Genomic DNA, 20,291 nt, shown 5'->3' on the forward strand with positions numbered 1-20,291 from the left:
TCCAGATGAGGCCGCACCAGAGTCTTATACAACTGCAACATGACCTCAGGACTCCGGAACTCAATTCCTCTACCAATAAAGCCCAGTACGCCATATGCCTTCTTCACAGCACTATTTACCTGGGTGGCAACTTTCAGAGATCTGTGTACATGGACACCAAGATCCCTCTGCTCATCCACACTACTAAGTATCTGACCATTAGCCCAGTACTCCATCTTCTTGTTACTCCTACCAAAGTGAATGACTTCACACTTAGCTACATTGAACTCCATTTGCCACCTTTCTGCCCAGCTCTGCAGCTTATCTATATCCCACTGTAACCTGCCACATCCTTCCTCACTATCAACAACTCCACCGACTTTCGTATCATCCGCAAACTTGCTCACCCAGCCTTCAAGCCCCTTCTCCAGGTCATTGTGGGCGGCACGGTGGCACAGTGGTTAGCACTGCTGCCTCACAGCGCCTGTAGACCCGGGTTCAATTCCCGACTCAGGCGACTGACTGTGTGGAGTTTGCACGTTCTCCCTGTGTCTGCGTGGGTTTCCTCCGGTTGCTCCGGTTTCCTCCCACAGTCACAAAGATGTGCGGGTCAGGTGAATTGGCCAAGCTAAATTGCCCGTAGTGTTAGGTAAGGGGTAAATGTAGGGGTATGGGTGGGTTGCGCTTCAGCGGGTCGGTGTGGACTTGTTGGGCCGAAGGGCCTGTTTCCACACTAAGTCTAATCTAAAAAATTTATAAAAATGACAAACAGCAATGGTCCCAAAACAGATCCTTGTGGAACACCGCTAGTAAGTGCACTCCAAGATGAACTTTCACCATCAACTACTACCCTCTGTCTTCTTCCAGCCAGCCAATTCCTAATCCAAACCTCCAACTCCCCCTCAATGCCATACCTCCGTAATTTTTGCAGTAGCCTACCATGGAGAACCTTATCGAACTCCTTACTAAAATCCATATACACCACATCTACTGCTTTACCCTCGCCCACTTCCTTGGTCACCTTCTCAAAGAACTCAATAAGGTTTGTGATGCACGACCTGCCCTTCACAAAACCATGCTGACTATCCTTGATCACATTATTCCTATCCAGATGTTCATAAATCCTATCCCTTACAATTCTCTCTAAGACTTTGCCCACAACAGAAGTGAGACTCACTGGCCTATAATTACTAGGGCTATCCCTACTCCCCTTCTTGAACAAGGGGACCACATTCGCTATCCTCCAGTCTTCTGGCACTATTCCTGTAGACAACGACGACATAAAAATCAAGGCCAATGGCTCCGCTATCTCCTCTCTAGCTTCCCAGAGGATCCTAGGATAAATGCCATCAGGCCCAGGGGACTTATCTATTTTCATCCTTTCCAGTATTCCCCAGACCTCTTCCCTACATACCTCAAGGCCATCCATTCTAATCACTTGTGACTCAATATTCACATCAGCAACACTGTCCTGTTCCTGAGTGAATACTGACGAAAAGTATTGATTTAGTGTCTCTCCAATCTCCTCCGCCTCCACGCACAACTTCCCACTACTATCCTTGACTGGACCGATACCTACCCTAGTCATCCTTTTATTCCTGACATACCTATAGAAAGCCTTTGGGTTTTTCCTAATCCTACCAACTAAGGACTTTTCATGTCCCCTTCTCGCTGCTCTTAGCTCTTTCTTTAGATCCTTCCTGGCTACCTTATAACTCTCAATTGCCCCAACTGAACCTTCACGCCTCATCTTTACATAGGCCGCCCTCTTCCCTTTCACAAGGGATTCCAATTCCTTATTAAACCACGGCTCCCTCACAAGACTTTTTCCTCCCTGCCTGACTGGTACATACTTATCAAGGACACCCAATAGCTGCTCCTTGAACAAGCTCCACATATCATTTGTGTCCTTCCCTTGAAGCCTATTTTTCCAATCCACGCATCCTAAGTCACGCCTCACCGCATCATAATTTCCCTGACCCCAGCTATAACTCTTGCCCTGCAGTGCACACTTATCCCTCTCCATCACTAGGGTTGTGGTCACTGTCCCCAAAGTGCTCACCTACCTTCAAGTCTAACACCTGGCCTGGTTCATTACCTAGAACCAAATCCAGTATAGCCTCCCCTCTTGTTGGCCTGTCAACATATTGGGTCAGGAAACCCTCCTGCACACATTGGACAAACACCGACCCATTTAATGAACTCGAGCTATAGCTTTCCCAGTCAATATCTGGGAAGTTAAAGTCCCCCATAACAACCACCCTGCTACTTTCACTCTTCTCCTGAATCATCCTCGCAATACTTTCCTCTACATCTCTCTGACTATTAGGAGGCCTGTAGAAAACTCCTAACAGGGTGACCTCACCTTTCCTATTTCTAACCTCAGCACAAACTACCTCAGATGGCAAGTCTTCCTCCATCGTCCTTTCCACCGCTGTAATACTATCCTTGACAAGCAATGCCACACCTCCCCCTCTTTTACCCCCACCTCTGACCCTACTAAAACATTTAAACCCTGGAACCTGCAACAGCCATTCCTGTCCCTGTTCTACCCACGTCTCTGTATTGGCCACAATATCGAAGTCCCAGGTACCAACCCACGCTGCAAGTTCCCCTACCTTATTTCTTATACTTCTGGCATTGAAGTATACACACTTCAAGCCACTTTCCTGTTTACAGGCACCCTCCTTCGAGATCGATGCCATGTTCCTAACCTCCCTACACTCAAGGTCCTGTAACCTAAAGCTACAGTCCAGGTTCCCATGCCCTTGCAGAGTCAGTTTAAATCCTCCCAAAGAACACGAGCAAACCTCCCCCCAAGGATACTGGTGCCCCTCAGGTTCAGGTGTAGATCATCCTGTTTATAGAGGTCCCACCTTCCCCAGAAAGAACCCCAGTTGTCCAAAAACCAGAATCCCTCCTTCCTGCACCAACCCTGTAGCCACGCATTTAACTGTTCTCTCTCCCTATTCCTCGACTCTCTATCACGTGGCACGGGTAACAAACCAGAGACAACAACTCTGTTCGTTCTAACTCTGAGCTTCCAACCTAGCTCCCTGAAAGCCTGCCTAACATCCTCACCCTTCTTCCTACCTATGTCGTTGGTGCCAACGTGGACCACGACCTGGGGCTGCTCCCCCTCCCCCTTAAGGACCTGGAAAACACGATCAGAGACATCACGTACCCTTGCACCTGGGAGGCAACATACCAATCGTGAGTCTCTGTCGCCCCCACAAAACCGCCTATCTGTGCCCCTCACTATTGAGTCCCCAATAACTATCGCTCTACCTTCCTCCACCCTTCCCTTTTGAGCAACGGGGACAGGCTCCGTGCCAGAGGCCTGAACCTCGTTGCTTACCCCTGGTAAGTCATCCCCCCACAAGTATCCAAAACGGTATACTTGTTCTTGAGGGGAACGATCGCAGGGGGTCCCTGCACTGGCTGCTTCCTCCCAGTTCCCCCTCACTGTCACCCATCTCTCTATAACTTTCGGAGTAACTACTTCCCTAAAGCTCTGATCTATGACCCCCTCTGCCTCCCGATTGATCCGCAATTCATCCAACTCCAGCTCCAGTTCCCTAACACGGTCTTGGAGGAGCTGGAGATGGGTGCACTTCTTGCAAGTGTATTCAGCAGGGACGCCAATGGCTTCCCTCACCTCAAACATCTTGCAAGAGGAACATTGCACTGCCTTCGCTGCCATCCCTCTAAAAGGTAAACTTTAAAAAGAAAAACTATTACTTTTTCCATTCCTTGGGCTGGAAGATCCAATAGAGAAGGTATTGTATTGTTTCATTCAGTCCCTTGCGGAATGAACTTGCATTAATGTGAAACAAAAACAGAACTTTCTGGAAAAACTCAGCTTGTCTCGTTGCAGATGTGAAGACAAAGCAGAGTGAACATTTGGGGCCTTGCGATTCTCCTTCAGAACGGTTTCTGTTTCTGCTTTCCAGCATCCCGAGTTCTTTGGGGTGCCGTGTTAACGTGGTATTGGATTGGAACGTCATTTATGGGGCAGTTGGTGTGGGAATATCATTCTCCTTCTTAAAGTTTGGATAGACAATAGCATATTACTGGATAGAAGAAGAGGGGCCTCTACATCTCAACAGATTATGTCTGCCATAAGTTTAGCTTTATTCAAAATCTAACCGTGGATTTGCCAAAACTGATTTTGGGATGAATTATGGTGAAACTTCATTCCAACCCACTGATACTAGATTTCAGCAGTCTGAATGATGATACAACTATAATTCAAAATCATTGCTTCACACAAACTATTTGCATCACATATTATATAGGGAAAACCAAACCTTTTCATGCACAGTTGCAGATGAACACTAATTCTGGTACATTATACACACTGCATCCCCACCTCCCTCGGAAAACAGAATTAATTAGACCAAAAGTAATCAGAGTGAATCAAGTGGGACAAGCAAACACTGCAAGCAACATTATAAATGATCATTCAGATTCCTTTCCAAAGAGGTGTTTTACTCAAATCAGCAGGAATGTACAGCATGCAAAGCAGGAGCTTTATTCATTGCATTACGCAAGAGAACAAAACAGCTTTATACTTTACCTGAGTATATTTGCTAATATACAACAGAACATAGGCTCTGTTCAAAGAATAAATAAAATGTGTCCCAAAGAAAGAGAGATTGTGAAATTCTCAAGTACGATTGACATATTAATCACGATTGTTTTATTTGTAATTCAGTGCACCCACACCTACATGCATACAAGCCAATGTTAACGTGTAGGGTCTCATTGCTCTAGTTGTTTTTGGATGTCCTTGTTAAAAACAAAACTAATTAAAGTTAAAATAGACACTTACCTGATTCTTACATAAAACTACACCACAAGGCTACATTTTAGTCACGTCAAAACACTTACCAGTACGGGTACGTTTGTTGCAATTTTCTTTCACGATTACAAAAAGATAAAAAAAAGCATAATCATTAATCCCTGGGTCTGTGGCTGAGAGTCTTCCCCATTTGTATGAAATAGGGCAGGACAAGAGCATTGCTATCACTGATATTCCGAATCTCTTTTTGAGAAAAGGGATAGCAGAAGAAATCATTTTTTAATTGCAAATATGGCTGGGTCATTCTCTACAACTAAATCACCACTTCAACAAAAATCTCCTGCCGGGGTATTTATGATGCAAGAACAAAATCATTGCAGTTATTTAAAATTAAATTTTCACAAATTGCTTCTCATTCAAAGATTTTGTCAAGACATTTATTTTAAAGATGGACAATAATTTGATGGGCTGATAGAATGACACAGCTGTACTGAGAATTTCTGGGCTTGCGCGATTAAAAAGGTAATTATAAGAAAATAATATTACATTGATACAATAAGTTAAAAATAAATGTGGTTCTGTCCAAAAAATCTGGCTTGTTAATAACTGATCATACTTTCGCTGCATCATTACACACGCTTTTAATTCCAGATGTTTATTAATTCAATTGAAAGTCAACCCAATACCACAACAGAACTTTAGCCAAGTCCACAGACCATACACCTGTAATCCAGGGGTCCAAGTTCAATTGGTATCAGGATACCAATACTTCCCTCCTTGCCTCTGGAGGTAACAAAAGCTTTCAATTTAGAGATTACGTACACTTTTCAAACTGGACAAAAGTTTCAAAACAGATCAGAGAGTCAGTCCCAGATTTGACTACCTCTCTTTATTAACTGGCATAATTTAAGGCAAGGCATCAATTGGCAATGGTAATACCCCTTCACATGCCTAATGCAGCCCAAGTTTGCAAAACCTAATCCCTAAATTATCCCTACTGAAAAATGTCTGCTTGTGAATATCAGGATTGACTTAGGTTCAGATTTCGTGATTTGTACAATCACTCAGTTAATGTTCAGAGATGGCACTTAGATATGAAACATGGCTTTTTGAGCAAATTATCCAAAAGCTGTCAGAACCCACAAGCTATAACTAAGCATGATTTACCATTATCAGGACAGAAAAAAGTCGGAGAATGTTCATTCATAAGTGCATCTCATTTCACCAACTCCAAACTTCTGACTTTGAATTATGTGAAGAGGAGACGTGGGATTCTTAAACAAGGTTAAGTTAAGTGGCCAGCCAGCAAAGCTGTTGGAACAGTAGCAGATTTTCTTCATGCACTGATGTTTATAATGCACACTGGAAAATGAACTGCGCAATATGTGCGCATGTGTAGAAGATAAAGTTTCAGTAACTAGAAGAGATCTGAATGTGACTAGGGAGCACAAATCCACTTGTGATAGATACAATTTCAGATCTGAGAAAAGAAATACATAATGCAATGCTTGCACTATTTAGGATATGTAGAAAGCAAAGGTGATTTACATGGACAGAAAGAAAGCAATAAAAAATAATAGTTTTTAATATCACTCAAAAAAGTTGTGCATGCACCAGAAAAAATGGAGAATAATTTGGAAAGGCTGCATCCAGTAACCTTCATTCAATCATACAAAATGTTCCTTTCTCATTATTTCAACAAACGGCTTCACTTCAAACTCAGAAAGGCAGCCTGAAGAACTGTGTGCAGTTTCCCATCGAGGGGAAAGACACTGTCACGTGGAATCAGTGGTGGTTTGGGATGCTGCTTTCAAAAAGTGAATGATGCAAGTAGGCAACAATTTCATACACAATTCTCAAAACAAACTGCTAATGAAAAGGCATTCAATTCCAAATGGTCTGAATTCAAAATCAGTCTCTAGTACGAACACACATTTCTCGGGGTAGTGCACTCATTCTCCAAGTGTCCTAAAATTATTAGGATAAAATCTTTATTTGCAAAATCACGAATTGCAAATTTGCCTAACTGCATCAAAAATAATTAATAAAAATCAATATCTGCGAGCAAAAATCACAATCACAATTTTTAACAAGCTCCATACTTGCGAATTTCATCATTTGCAGGGATTCTCAGGAACGAAGCCTTTGCAGATACAGAAGAATAACAGTATTTTCAAAATTTCATTTCTAATAGATTCCTTACACGATTTATTTTCCATTGATTCTGGAAGGTCAACAGCAACATCCATTTTTTTACTAATTAAATGGATTGGAACACTTGCATTCAAGAATTAATGAGAAATAAGAATGCCCATAAAAAAGCTACACTTACCTACAAGATAAAAAGTGTCCCATAAATAGTCCTGATTTATTCTATGTAATTGACTCAAGATTAAACAGGTTGTGCAACTTGTTATGAAAATCTTTAACATTCAATGGCAAACAGATTGCTAAAACCCCTACTGTCAATATCTTGGGGTTCATACTGACCAGAAATTGAATTGGACCAACATATAAATACTGTAGCTACAAAAGCAGGTCAGAGACTAGGAATTCTGTGATGAGTAATTCATGTCCGAGCCTCGCAAATCCTGTCTACCATCTGTAAGGCACAGGTCAGGTACGCAATGGAACATTTTCCAACTTGCTGGGTCAGTGCAACTTCAATAACAGTCAAGGAGCTCAACAACATTCAGGACAAAGCAGTCTGCTTGAGTGACACTGCATCCACTGAGAATGTGCATAGGGTATAAGCAGATTGGGAAAGAGTTTTGTGAAACAAGAGATTCGGCTCAGCATTACTCAGATCCAATAAGAACATACAGTTAACAATGCGGTGCTGGAGACACAGGTAATGAGTTTACAAAATGGAAAAGCACATCGACCTGGACCCAATATACCGACCACTGTAGCGGACGGCTGGAACTGACAACCGGAAGCGGCAGATTCAAACCACTACAAATGCCGGAGGAAAGATCACAGAAGCGCTCCCAAGCACTGAGGGTGTCATCTTGACAGGGGACGAAACGTCTGCCACACAAATTCCCAGCTCGGCGAACAGAACCACAACAGTTACTACATCTCAAAAGCAATCATAGGCTATGAAGCACTTTCAGATTTCCTGAAGCTGTCTTTACTTTTCATTATGAAGTTTCCATCGTTATATAAAAGTTATTTACTTAAATCTACAAAGTTTTAAGTAGGATGGACCACTACACTCATTTTGGGTTGGGAATGCCATGCAAGCTGAAGTTGGTAAAGAATTTGCAGATGGAAAAATCCTGCATGTTCTGTAAGTGTTACAACTGTCAAGAACTCTATCAATGCTTTCCTTCCCCGAAACAGTTATTGAGATGGTATTCAACAGCCTCATCTTATTTGCTAAAAGATTCAGGTCCAGCAGCAGTGGGTAAGAACAGTATAGAATGGAGTTGTACAGCATGAAAACAGATCCTTCGGTCCAACTTGCCCATGGCGACCAGCTTTCCTACAATAATTTAGTCCCATTTTCCAGCATTTGATCCACATCCCTCCACACCCTTTCTGTACATGTACCCATCTTAATGCCTTTTAAATGTTGTAATTGCATCAGCCTCCACTACCCTCTGCATGAAAAAGTAGCCCCTTTGGTCCCTTTTAAATATTTCCTGTCAACTTAAACCTATTGCCTCTAGGTTTAGATTCCCTTACCCAACGAAAAAAGCTTGGCTATTCACCCGAGCCCCTCATGATTTTATAATCCTCGATATCAGAACCCCTCAGCCTCTGACATGCGAAAGAAAACAGTCCCAGCCTATTCAGCCTCTCTTGATAGCTCAAACCCTCCAAACTTGGCAACATCATTGTAAATCCTTTCTGAACGCTTTAAGTTTAACAACATCTTTTCTATAACAGGGATACCAGAAATGAACATAGTATTCCAATGTGGCCTAACCGATGTTCTGTAAAGCCACAATATGACATCCCAACTCCTATACTCAATGCACTAACCACTAAAGGCAAGTGTACCAAATGCCTTCTTCACAACCCTGTCTACCTATGACTCCCCTTCAAGGAACGATGAACCTGCACCCCAAGGTCTCTTTGTTCAGCAACATTCCCCAGGACCCTACCATTAAGCATATAAGTCCTGCCCTGATTTGCTTTACCAAAATGCAACACCTCACATTTATCTAAATTAAACTTTATCTGCCACTTCTCAGCTCATCTGCCCATCTGATCAAGGTTTCGTTGTACTCTGAGATAATCGCCTTCTGTGAACACTACACCAACTTTAGTGTCATCTGCAAACTTATGAACCATTCCTCCTATATTCACATACAAATCATATCTAAAAGTGACAAAAGGCAGTGCACCCAGCACCAATTCTTCTGGCACACCACTGGTCACAAGCCTCCAGTCTGAAAAACAATCTACTACCATCACACTCTCTCTCTCCGATCTTCAAGCCAATTTTGTATCCAAACAGCTAGCGCTCCCTCGATTCCACGTGATCTAACCTTGCTAACCAGTCTATCATGTGGAACCTCGTTGAATGCCTTGAAGTTTATACAATGTTCCCCACTCTGCCTTCATCAATCTTCATCACTTCTTTAAAAAAACTCAATCAAGTTAGCAAGACACATTTTCCCATGCCCAAAGCCATGCTGACTATCCCCAATCAGTCCTACCATTCCAAATACATGTAGATCCTGTCCCTCAGAATCCCCTCCAACAATTAAGCATCAGACGTCAGGCTCACCGGTCTCTAGGTCCCTGACTTTTCCTTAACACCTTTCTAAAATAATGGCACCATATTAACTACCCTCAAGTCTTCCGGCACCTCAAATGCAGTTTTCGATGATACAAATATCTCAGCAAGGGGCCCAGCAATCATTTCCCGAGCTTCCCACAAAGTTGAGAGATATATCCAATCAGGTCCCAAGGATTTATTCACCTTAAATGAGTTTTAAGACATCCAGCAGCACCTCCTCGGTCAAATGGACATTCTTCACATTGTTACTATATAATTCTCCAAGTTCTCCAGCTTCCATATCCTTTTCCACAGTAAATACTGATGTCAAATACTCATTTAGTATCTCACCATCTCCTGCAGTTCCACACATAATGACCTTGCTGATCTTTAAGGGACCCTATTCTCTCCCCAGTTATTCTATTGCCCTTAATGTATTTTAAAATATCTTTGGATTTTCTTTAACCCTATTTGCTACAGCGATCTTGATGTCCCCTTTTTGCCCTCCTGATTTCCGAGTGTACTCTTACGGCCCTTAAATTCCAAGTGATTCACTCGATCCCATTTGACATATGCCTCCTCTTTTATTCTTGACCAGAGCTTCAATTTGAGCTGAAAATGTGTTGCTGGAAAAGCGCAGCAGGTCAGGCAGCATCCAAGGAGCAGGAGAATCGATGTTTCGGGCATGAGCCCTTTTTCAGGAATGAGGAGAGTGTGCCAAGCAGGCTAAGATAAAAGATAGGGAGGAGGGACTTAGGGGAGGGGCGTTGGAAACGCGATAGGTGGAAGGAGGTTAAGGTGAGGGTGATAGGCCGGAGTGGGGGTGGGGGCGGAGAGGTCAGAAAGAAGATTGCAGGTTAGGAAGGTGGTGCTGAGTTCAAGGGTTGGGACTGAGACAAGGTGGGGGGGGGGGGGGGGGGGGGGGGGGAGGAGAAATGAGGAAACTGGAGAAATCTGAGTTCATTCCTTGTGGTTGGAGGGTTCCTTGGTAGAAGATAAGGCACTCTTCCGCCAGCCGTCGTGTCGCTATGGTCTGGCGATGGAGGAGTCCAAGGACTTGCATGTCCTTGGTGGAGTGGGAGAGGGAGTTGAAGTGTTGAGTCACGGGGTGATTGGGTTGGTTGGTCCGGGGTGTCCCAGAGGTGTTCTTTGAAATGTTCCGCAAGTAGGCGGCCTGTCTCCCCATTTGGAGGAGGCCACATCGGGTGCAGCGCATGCAGTAAATGATGTGTGTGGAGGTGCAGGTGAATTTGTGGTGGACATGGAAGGATCCCTTGGGGCCTTGGAGGGAGGTAAGGGGGGAGGTGTGGGCGCAAGTGCCGGGAGTGGAGGTTGGGTTGGTGGGGGGTGTGGACCTGACGAGGGAGTCGCGAAGGGAGTGGTCTTCTCAGAATGCTGATAGGGGAGGGGAGGGAAATATATCCCTGGTGGTGGGGTCCGTTTGGAGGTGGCAGAAATGACGACGGATGATGTGATGTATATGGAGGTTCGTGGAGTGGTAGGTGAGGACAGTGGAGTTTGGTCCTGATGACGATTGGAGGGGCTGGACTCAAGGGCAGTGGAGCAGGAAGTGGAGGAGATGCGGTGGAGAGTATCGTCAATCACGTCTGGGGGGAAATTGCAGTCTTTGAAGGAGGCCATCTGGGTTGTACGGTATTGGAACTGGTCCTCCTGGGAGCAGATGCGGCAGAGACGAAGGAATTGGGAATTTGAGATGGCATTTTTACGGGAGGCAGAGTGGGAGGTGGTGTAGTCTAGGTGGCTGTGGGAGGCGGTCGGTTTATAGTAAATGTCCGTGTTGATTCGGTCGCCCGAGATCGAAATGGAGAGGTCTAAGACGGTCCAGGTAAATTTGAGGTCAGGGTGGAAGATGTTAGTAAAGTGGATGAACTGTTCAACCTCCTCGTGGGAGCACGAGCAGCACCGACACAGTCATCGACGTAGCGGAGGTAAAGGTGGGGGATGGTGCCAGTGTAGCTGCGGAAGATGGACTGTTCCACATATCCTACGAAGAGGCAGGCATAGCTGGGGCCCATGGCTACTCCTTTGGTTTGGAGGAAGTGGGAGGATTGGAAAGAGAAGCTGTTCAGAGTGAGGACAGTCAGTCGAAGGAGGGTGTCAGTGGAAGGGTAAAAAATGAGGTCTGCAGGTGCTGGAGATCACAGTTTAAAATGTGTTGCTGGTTAAAGCACAGCAGGTCAGGCAGCATCCAAGGAATAGGAAATTCGACGTTTCGGGCATAAGCCCTTCATCAGGAATGAGGAGAGGGTGCCAGGCAGGTTAAGATAAAAGGTAGGGAGGAGGGACTTGGGGGAGGGGCGATGGAGATGTGATAGGTGGAAGGAGGTCAAGGTGAGGGTGATAGGCCAGAGTGGGGTGGGGGGCGGAGAGTCAGGAAGAAGATTGCAGGTTAGGAGGGCGGTGCTGAGTTGAGGGAACCGACTGAGACAAGGTGGGGGGAGGGGAAATGAGGAAACTGGAGAAATCTGAGTTCATCCCTTGTGGTTGGAGGGTTCCCAGGCGGAAGATGAGGCGTTCTTCCTCCAACCGTCGTGTTGTTATGCACTCCAACCTCTCCCCCTCAGAACGTGCAGCCCTCCACTCCCTCCGCTCCAATCCCAACCTCACCTTCAAACCGGCAGACAAGGGAGGCGCGGTAGTAGTTTGGCGCACCGACCTGTATACCGCTGAGGCCAAACGCCAACTCGCGGACACCTCCTCTTATCGCCCCCTCGACCACGACCCCACCTCCCACCACCAAACCATCATCTCCCAGACCATCCATAACCTCATCACCTCAGGGGATCTCCCATCCACCGCCTCCAACCTCATAGTCCCACAACCCCGCACCGCCCGTTTCTACCTCCTGCCCAAAATCCACAAACTTGAATGCCCCGGCCGACCCATTGTCTCAGCCTGCTCCTGCCCCACCGAACTCATCTCCGCATACCTTGACACAGTTCTGTCCCCTTTAGTCCAAGAACTCCCCACCTACGTTCGGGACACCACCCACGCCCTCCACCTCCTCCAGGATTTTCGCTTCCCTGGTCCCCAACGCCTTATTTTCACGATGGACATCCAGTCCCTGTACACCTCCATCCCCCATCATGAAGGACTCAAAGCCCTCCGCTTCTTCCTTTCCCGCCGCACCAACCAGTACCCTTCCACTGACACCCTCCTTCGACTGACTGAACTGGTCCTCACCCTGAATAACTTCTCTTTTCAATCCTCCCACTTCCTCCAAACTAAAGGAGTTGCCATGGGCACCCGCATGGGCCCCAGCTATGCCTGTCTCTTCGTAGGATATGTGGAACAGTCCATCTTCCGCAAATACACTGGCACCACCCCCCATCTTTTCCTCCGCTACATCGATGACTGTATCGGCGCTGCCTCGTGCTCCCACGAGGAGGTTGAACAGTTCATCAACTTTACTAACACCTTCCATCCCGACCTCAAATTCACCTGGACTGTCTCAGACTCCTCCCTCCCCTTCCTAGACCTTTCCATTTCTATCTCAGGGGACCGACTCAACACAGACATCTACTATAAAATGACTGACTCCCACAGCTATCTGGACTACACCTCCTCCCACCCTGCCCCCTGTAAAAACTCCATCCCATATTTCCAATTCCTTCGTCTCCGCCGCATCTGCTCCCAGGAGGACAGTTCCAACACCGCACAGCCCAGATGGCCTCCTTCTTCAAGGACCGCAGATTCCCCCCAAACGTGATCGACGATGCCCTCCACCGCATCTCCTCCACTTCCCGCTCCTTCGCCCTTGAACCCCGCCCCTCCAACCGCCACCAAGACAGAACCCCACTGGTTCTCACCTACCACCCCACCAACCTCCGTATACAGCGTATCATCCGCCGTCATTTCCGCCACCTCCAAACGGACCCCACCACCAGGGATATATTTCCCTCCCCTCCCCTATCAGCGTTCCGCAAAGACCACTCCCTTCGTGACTCCCTCGTCAGGTCCACACTCCCCACCAACCCAACCTCCACTCCCGGCACTTTCCCCTGCAACCGCAGGAAATGTAAAACTTGCGCCCACACCTCCTCCCTCACTTCCCTCCAAGGCCCCAAGGGATCCTTCCATATCCGCCACAAGTTCACCTGTACCTCCACACACATCATCTATTGCATCCGCTGCACCCGATGTGGCCTCCTCTACATTGGGGAGACGGGCCGCTTACTTGCGGAACGCTTCAGAGAACACCTCAGGGACGCCCGGACCAACCAACCCAACCACCCCGTGGCTCAACACTTTAACTCTCCCTCCCACTCCACCGAGGACATGCAGGTCCTTGGACTCCTCCACTGGCAAAACATAACAACACCACGGTTGGAGGAAGAACGCCTCATCTTCCGCCTGGGAACCCTCCAACCACAAGGGACGAACTCAGATTTCTCCAGTTTCCTCATTTCCCCTCCCCCCACCTTGTCTCAGTCGGTTCCCTCAACTCAGCACCGCCCTCCTAACCTGCAATCCTCTTCCTGACCTCTCCGCCCCCACCCCACTCCGGCCTATCACCCTCACCTTGACCTCCTTCCACCTATCACATCTCCATCGCCCCTCCCCCAAGTCCCTCCTCCTTACCTTTTATCTTAACCTGCCTGGCACCCTCTCCTCATTCCTGATGAAGGGCTTATGCCCGAAACGTCGAATTTCCTATTCCTTGGATGCTGCCTGACCTGCTGTGCTTTAACCAGCAACACATTTTCAACTGTCAGTGGAAGGGTACTGGTTGGTACGGCGGGAAAGTAAGTAGTGGAGAGCTTTGAGTCCTTTGTGATGGGGGATGGAGGTGTCCCGGGACTAGATGTCCATGGTGAAGATAAGGCTCTGGGGACCGGGGAAGCGAAAATCACGGAGGAGGTGGAGGGCGTGGGTGGTGTCCCGAATGTAGGTGGGGAGTTCTTGGACTAAGGGGGACAGGACCGTGTCGAGGTATGCAGAGATGAGTTCAGTGGGCCAGGAGCAGGCTGAGACAATGGGTCGGTCGGGGCAGTCAGGTTTGTGGATTTTGGGCAGGAGGTAGAAACGGGTGGAGCGGGGTTGTGGGACTATGAGGTTGGAGGCGGTGAATAGGAGATTCCCGAGATGATGAGGTTATGGATGGTCTGGTAGATGATGGTTTGGTGGTGGGAGGTAGGGTCATGGTCAAGGGGGCAGTAGGTGGTGGTGTCCGCGAGCTGGCGTTTAGCCTCAGCGGTGTAAAGGTCAGTGCGCCAAACTCCTACCGCGCCTCCCTTGTCTGCAGGTTTGATAGTGAGGTTGGGATTGGGGTTGGGGTCTACCCTTCTCCATCATTACATTAAAACAATGATCACTGGCCCCTGAGAGATATTGTATTACAAGTCTCTTCACTAACCCACTCACCAGTGCTTTATATTTACTCATTCATAACTCCTTTACTCACCCACGCACAAACTAACACCGCGCTTCCATTTCATTCCCTACCACACTACGGTTTCACTCATTCATAATCCCGCAGTAATATTTTACTATTACAGGGCAGACCAAATTAAAACAACCCATTACTACTTTTTCACACCTTCAATCCTAATCAGCCTTTGCTACAAGTGTTCAGGCCTATTTCGATAGCAATAGCTACCTGTGTCAGTATCATAAACAATACAATCCCCCATCAAGTCTCCACAAAACATTATATTATTAATCAGCCCTGACCAACAGTATCTCAGACCTGAATAGATTACAGAACACCAAATAGTTCCCCAATTAGTATGTACCTTTCAATTGGGTCATTATCCTTTCAAGAAACTGTAAAAATAGTGCTTATGTGAAATTGCATGAATAAATAAAACTCACATCAGCAAATCATAAACAAACCTCACTACCCAGCTGCAGTAATGAGGTTAATATCCTTCATTCTTTTATTAAGTACAGGTAAAACCTCAAACTTATTTAGAGGATATAGACTTAGTACTTTTACTAACATTCACTAACTTAAAAGACAAAAAGACGAACACCTCTTAATTACGTAGGCAGACTGGACAGACACTCAAGTACATCCAAAGTAACAGACACCATTTAACAGATGTTTAACCCATTCCCTGTCTCAAACCTTTGTGAACTATAAATAAAACAATGGAACACCATTGTGATGGAATTTTAATATATGTAAGATTTAATATATATATAACGAGGCTACTGAAAGAACTTTATTTCCGGATTCGATCGCCACCTCAAACTTGCGTTATTTCACCCCAAAGTGCTCCCCCACTGACACCTCAGTCACTCACGCTACTTTATTTCCCAAGAGAAGGTCAAGTTTTGCTCTCTCTCTGGTAGGTTCATCCACGCACTAATAAGAATTTTTTTTTTGTACACACTTAAATTCCTCTCCATTCAAGCCCTTAACAATATGGCAGTTTCAGTCTATGCTCAGAAAGTTAAAACATCCCTTTACGAAGCTATGATTCTTACAGATATCAGAGATCCCCTTATAAATTTGCTTCTCAATTTCCTGCTGACTACTGGAAAGCCTACAATACAATCCCAATAAGGTGATCATCCCTTTCTTATTTCTCAGTTCCACCCAAATAGCTTCACTGACAATCTCGGGAATATCTTCCCTATGTACATGCATAATGTCGTCCCTCACCAAAAATGTCCGTACCCTTTCTCTCGTCTCCCTTTCTATCCTTCCTTCAGGATCAACAGAGGAACCTCAATTATCTGAATATCAATTATCCAAATATCGTATTATCCGAAGGAGATCTCGAGATCCTGATAGAAATGTTACATCAAAGAGTGGTTTCAAACTTGATCAATTTACAATGATTAAAAATTATATTGGCTCACTGAAATGCTGCTGAGAACAGTCCACGACATCCCAGGCACCGTCTCCAAATGACTGACCTCCCACCCTCCTTCTCTCTCTTCACACTTTCCCTGGAGTTCTACACAGGTGTGAACCTAAAACCCCTCCTTCCCCAATATTCTAACATTGTCCTGTACAGGGCAAAGATGGAACTTGCCAAAAGGTTGTATCTCTGTGTGCACGATTTGGAGACTCACCCCACAAAACCAGCAGCAGTCTTTCTGTTGGTGTCCCCTCCGGCTGTCCCGGAGGGGTGGGTTCTGATGGGGGCAGGGGCACACAAGGGGCGGGGTGGTGAAGCCCGAGGACAGTGTTGGGGTGCGGGCGGGGGCCTCACGCACAGTGTGCTGCTATCTCCTGAACGGGGAGCAGAAAACTCTGAGCCACAGAGGAGAGGCATTGAATCGATTAACCGAATGATCAATTATCCGAACGAAATAGTGCTCTACTATCTCGCTCGGATAATCGAAGTTCCTCTGTATACCCTAAAACAATAGGTTGGCAGTCCTGCCTTTCCATGAGCCATCTTTCTGTATAACTAGGATGAAATTGCAGATGCTGGAGATCAGAGCTTAAAAATGTGTTGCTGGAAAAGCGCAGAAGGTCAGGCAGCATCAAAGGAATAGGAGAATCGACATTTCAGGCATAAGCCCTTCTTCAGGAAATATAACTAGGATGGCCCAGTCTCACTTTCCCAACCATGCCCTGAGTTCATCTACCTTACCTATCAGGCACTGAAATAAACAGTGTAATTTATATGTCTTACCTCATTCTCTGCCTTGACTTGCTCCTCTTCTCAACTGTATCAGCCACAGACCTCTCTCTTTTCTCACTATCTCTTTAGGTCTTCTGTCCCGCCCACTAGTAGCACTTGGGAATCTCCCCAAGATCCAGCTCTCCTTCCAATTTAGGTGCAAACAGTCCTTCTTATACAGGTCACTTCTACCCCAGAGAAATTCCATTGATCCAAAAGTGCGAATTCCTGTCCCCCTGCACCAGCCTCTCAGCAATGCATTCATCTGCTTTATCCTCCTATTCCTACTCTCACCAGCGTGTGGCACCAGAAGTAATTTAGATATTACTACCCTCAAGGACTTACTTTTTTATCTCTTGCCTAGTTTCCCATATTCTCCCTTTAGAATTTCATGCCCTTCTCTTCCTACGTCAATGGTACCAATGCGTACAACCTCCTCCTGCTGGTCCCACTCCCTTTTGAGAATATTCTGCACGTTCCTGGAGACATCCTTTACCCTGGCATCAGTGAAGCAACACATCATTCCAACGTCTTGCTGTCAGCCACAGAAACATCGAAACGTGTCTCTGTATAGATAATCCCCCATCACAATCAATATAATTACAGTATAATCCAAAGTAGATGCGATGCACTGATTCTGCTACATGGAGTTGTGAGATCTTTCATCTCCACTAAATTAAATTTTTAAGGTATCCTGATTAGACAACCTCTTTTAATTCTTTATTAACTAGTGTCAACAGTTGAGTATTTTGTGAAAGAGGCCAGACTAAAGCACAAGTTCTTTGGGATTGGTGAGGCACATTAAACCATCAAGGAAGATTTGAATCTATTTCTGTTCACTTGAAAGAAAGTCTGATGTGGAAATATTTATACATTAATTTATTCTGTTGTTTAGTATTAAAACTTGCTACTTAACGAATATAAAAACATTCTTTTAAACAAAAAAAACTTTAAACAATTTCAAGTCTGCTCCTTATGAATAAGATTATTTACAAACTCAAGATTTCAGAAAGACTTCCATGCAGGCAGCGATAGTAGTGCAGAATCTCATTATTATAACATCAAGTCATCGTCTGAGACTGGGTTTATTAAATATTGAGGCTTTACCGTGGCTGAGCATTCATGTATGATGTGAGATTGTTGACTGACATTAGGAGATGCCTGAAATGGAGAAGTATTGGCATCCCTTATTTTAATAAGCACAAATTCACTATACTTAAGTTAATCCTGAGTTATTCTGTTTGAACAGAAAAAATAAACCATCAGCAGCTATATCATACATGGCGGATGAACACCCAAAGTGTTCCATGAACCCACCGTTAGTTAGCTATGACTTTTGGTTCATGAGCTGGTGATGACAATGAGAGTTCTGAAAAGATTCTATTATAAACAACTCATGCTTCATTTCAGACAAACCTGAAAATGGTCTGCATTCACTCCTCCATCAGACTTAGAATATGTAGCAGTGAATTCTAATGCTTTACTGGCGTGTATGCAGTACATCAAATTATAAGAAATAGTAACCACTTAGAAGAATGAATTCAGAGTAAAAGGCTGTTTTTTGCAATAAATTTGAAAAAAATAACGCTAAGACAACAAATAATCGGCAACTTAGATTTACTAAACCCACGTACACTAACTCCAGGAATTTCTCTCCGAGAAACTGAACAGCACAAACTAATGATTAGACCAAATTAAAGAGGAAAATATAGCCACAATATATTAAATGCCTTGACAAGTATATCAACATAATATCACGTGCAGTTGGGAGTTTTGTTTAAATGATTGGAACTATCATTCAAGTTAATCATATCAGTTTGCAACATGCATTTGATAGTTTTGAAAAGAGGCCGTGGGTTTAAGTCCTTTCTTTTAACAAATGTCAGGTTTTTTGAACCATCATTCATTACACAATATTCGACTATGTAACTGTTGCATGTCAGAGAAGATGTTTGTTTAATCTAACCCTGAAGAAACTGCTCGGGTTTCAGATTTTCCCAAATGTAACCTTTTGGTCAAATCCATCACATTACCAGAGAGAACAGAAGAGAAGAAAAATAGAATCAAGAATTAAAATTAAAAGCAGGTTTCTGCTTCCAGACAATATAACATAAATATTCACAATTTCCTGATTATACTGTAGAGGGAAATAAATTCTAAAATACATGCATGCTTTTATTGTATTTAAGCATGTTCACAAAAACATTTTCTAAAAAATGTGACATTACACAATTTTTCTGAACTTACCCTGGAGAGACTTCCCCAGTCCTTGGCCAAGCTTCCATCCATGCTTCTGAAGTAAACGGTGTCCAATGTTGTCCTGATAGACAGAACAGAGAATAGACCAAAAATACTCCAATAATACATACTTCCTTTGAATCAATATTTCTATATTTTGTGTACAATGGATAAACATGCAAGAAGTTGCTAATGGGAATGGGGTAGATGGACATCCTAAGGAAACACAATGTCATAAATTGCTCACACAATTTGGGATTATTTTCTGATGGTGTGCTGTGCATCTTCAGTGCATAACACTTAAATAATGAAAGCAAGGTAAAAAAAAATGAAACAAAGAACTGAAATCAGTATAACTGATAAAACCAAGCTCTTTTTAAACATATCCGTCACCTTGACAGCACCAATTTGCGACAACTAAACTTCTTCTTTTAATTTGGTTATGTTGCGTGTCAGGCTTTTTGTCTACAGATTATTGTAAGTGCAAAATCTGCCCCACCACTAGAAACCAAACACGATCATAGCAAAATCCAGGCTAGACTTGATTGGGTTTATAACCAGCATGCAGCCATTATTAACTAAAAATGAAACAGTGACGTTAGTAAATTTACAAAATGAGCACAAGCACAGATTGTGATGCACTTCATGTGTAAGATAACAAAAATACTGAAAATTAGAATGGAACAGGCCTAGCAACAGGTTTAATAGCAAGAACCATTAGTGCATGTAGGGGAAGGGAAAAAAGCAGCAAGCGTAATGTCTCATCTTCCTTAGAACGGAGAGTGGTTAACTAGCTACAGGTGTATGGTGTTCAATTTCAAGGACTGTGTTCCAATTTTCTAACAGTACCATTGGGTTTGAAGCAAATCCTAATCTATATGGCAATCAAAATCAAATTTTGACTTTAGAAATGCAATATATTGCTTTGCTAATT

The 20,291-nt window shown here is 44.6% G+C and overlaps 1 protein-coding gene across 4 annotated transcripts in view; it reads right to left on the reverse strand.

Annotated features, from left to right (window-relative positions):
* gpatch8 (G patch domain containing 8) overlaps positions 1 to 20,291 on the reverse strand; it is a 210,161-nt gene that overhangs the window by 139,375 nt on the left and 50,495 nt on the right. For all 4 annotated transcript variants that reach the window (XM_060848542.1, XM_060848544.1, XM_060848543.1 and 1 more), the window contains one exon: positions 19,367 to 19,439. In XM_060848542.1, coding sequence (XP_060704525.1) covers positions 19,367 to 19,439 — 73 coding nt within the window. The remainder of the gene's footprint in view (positions 1 to 19,366; positions 19,440 to 20,291) is intronic.

The sequence above is a fragment of the Hemiscyllium ocellatum genome, chromosome 32 (assembly GCF_020745735.1).
Source record: "Hemiscyllium ocellatum isolate sHemOce1 chromosome 32, sHemOce1.pat.X.cur, whole genome shotgun sequence".
Taxonomy (NCBI): Eukaryota; Metazoa; Chordata; class Chondrichthyes; order Orectolobiformes; family Hemiscylliidae; genus Hemiscyllium; species Hemiscyllium ocellatum.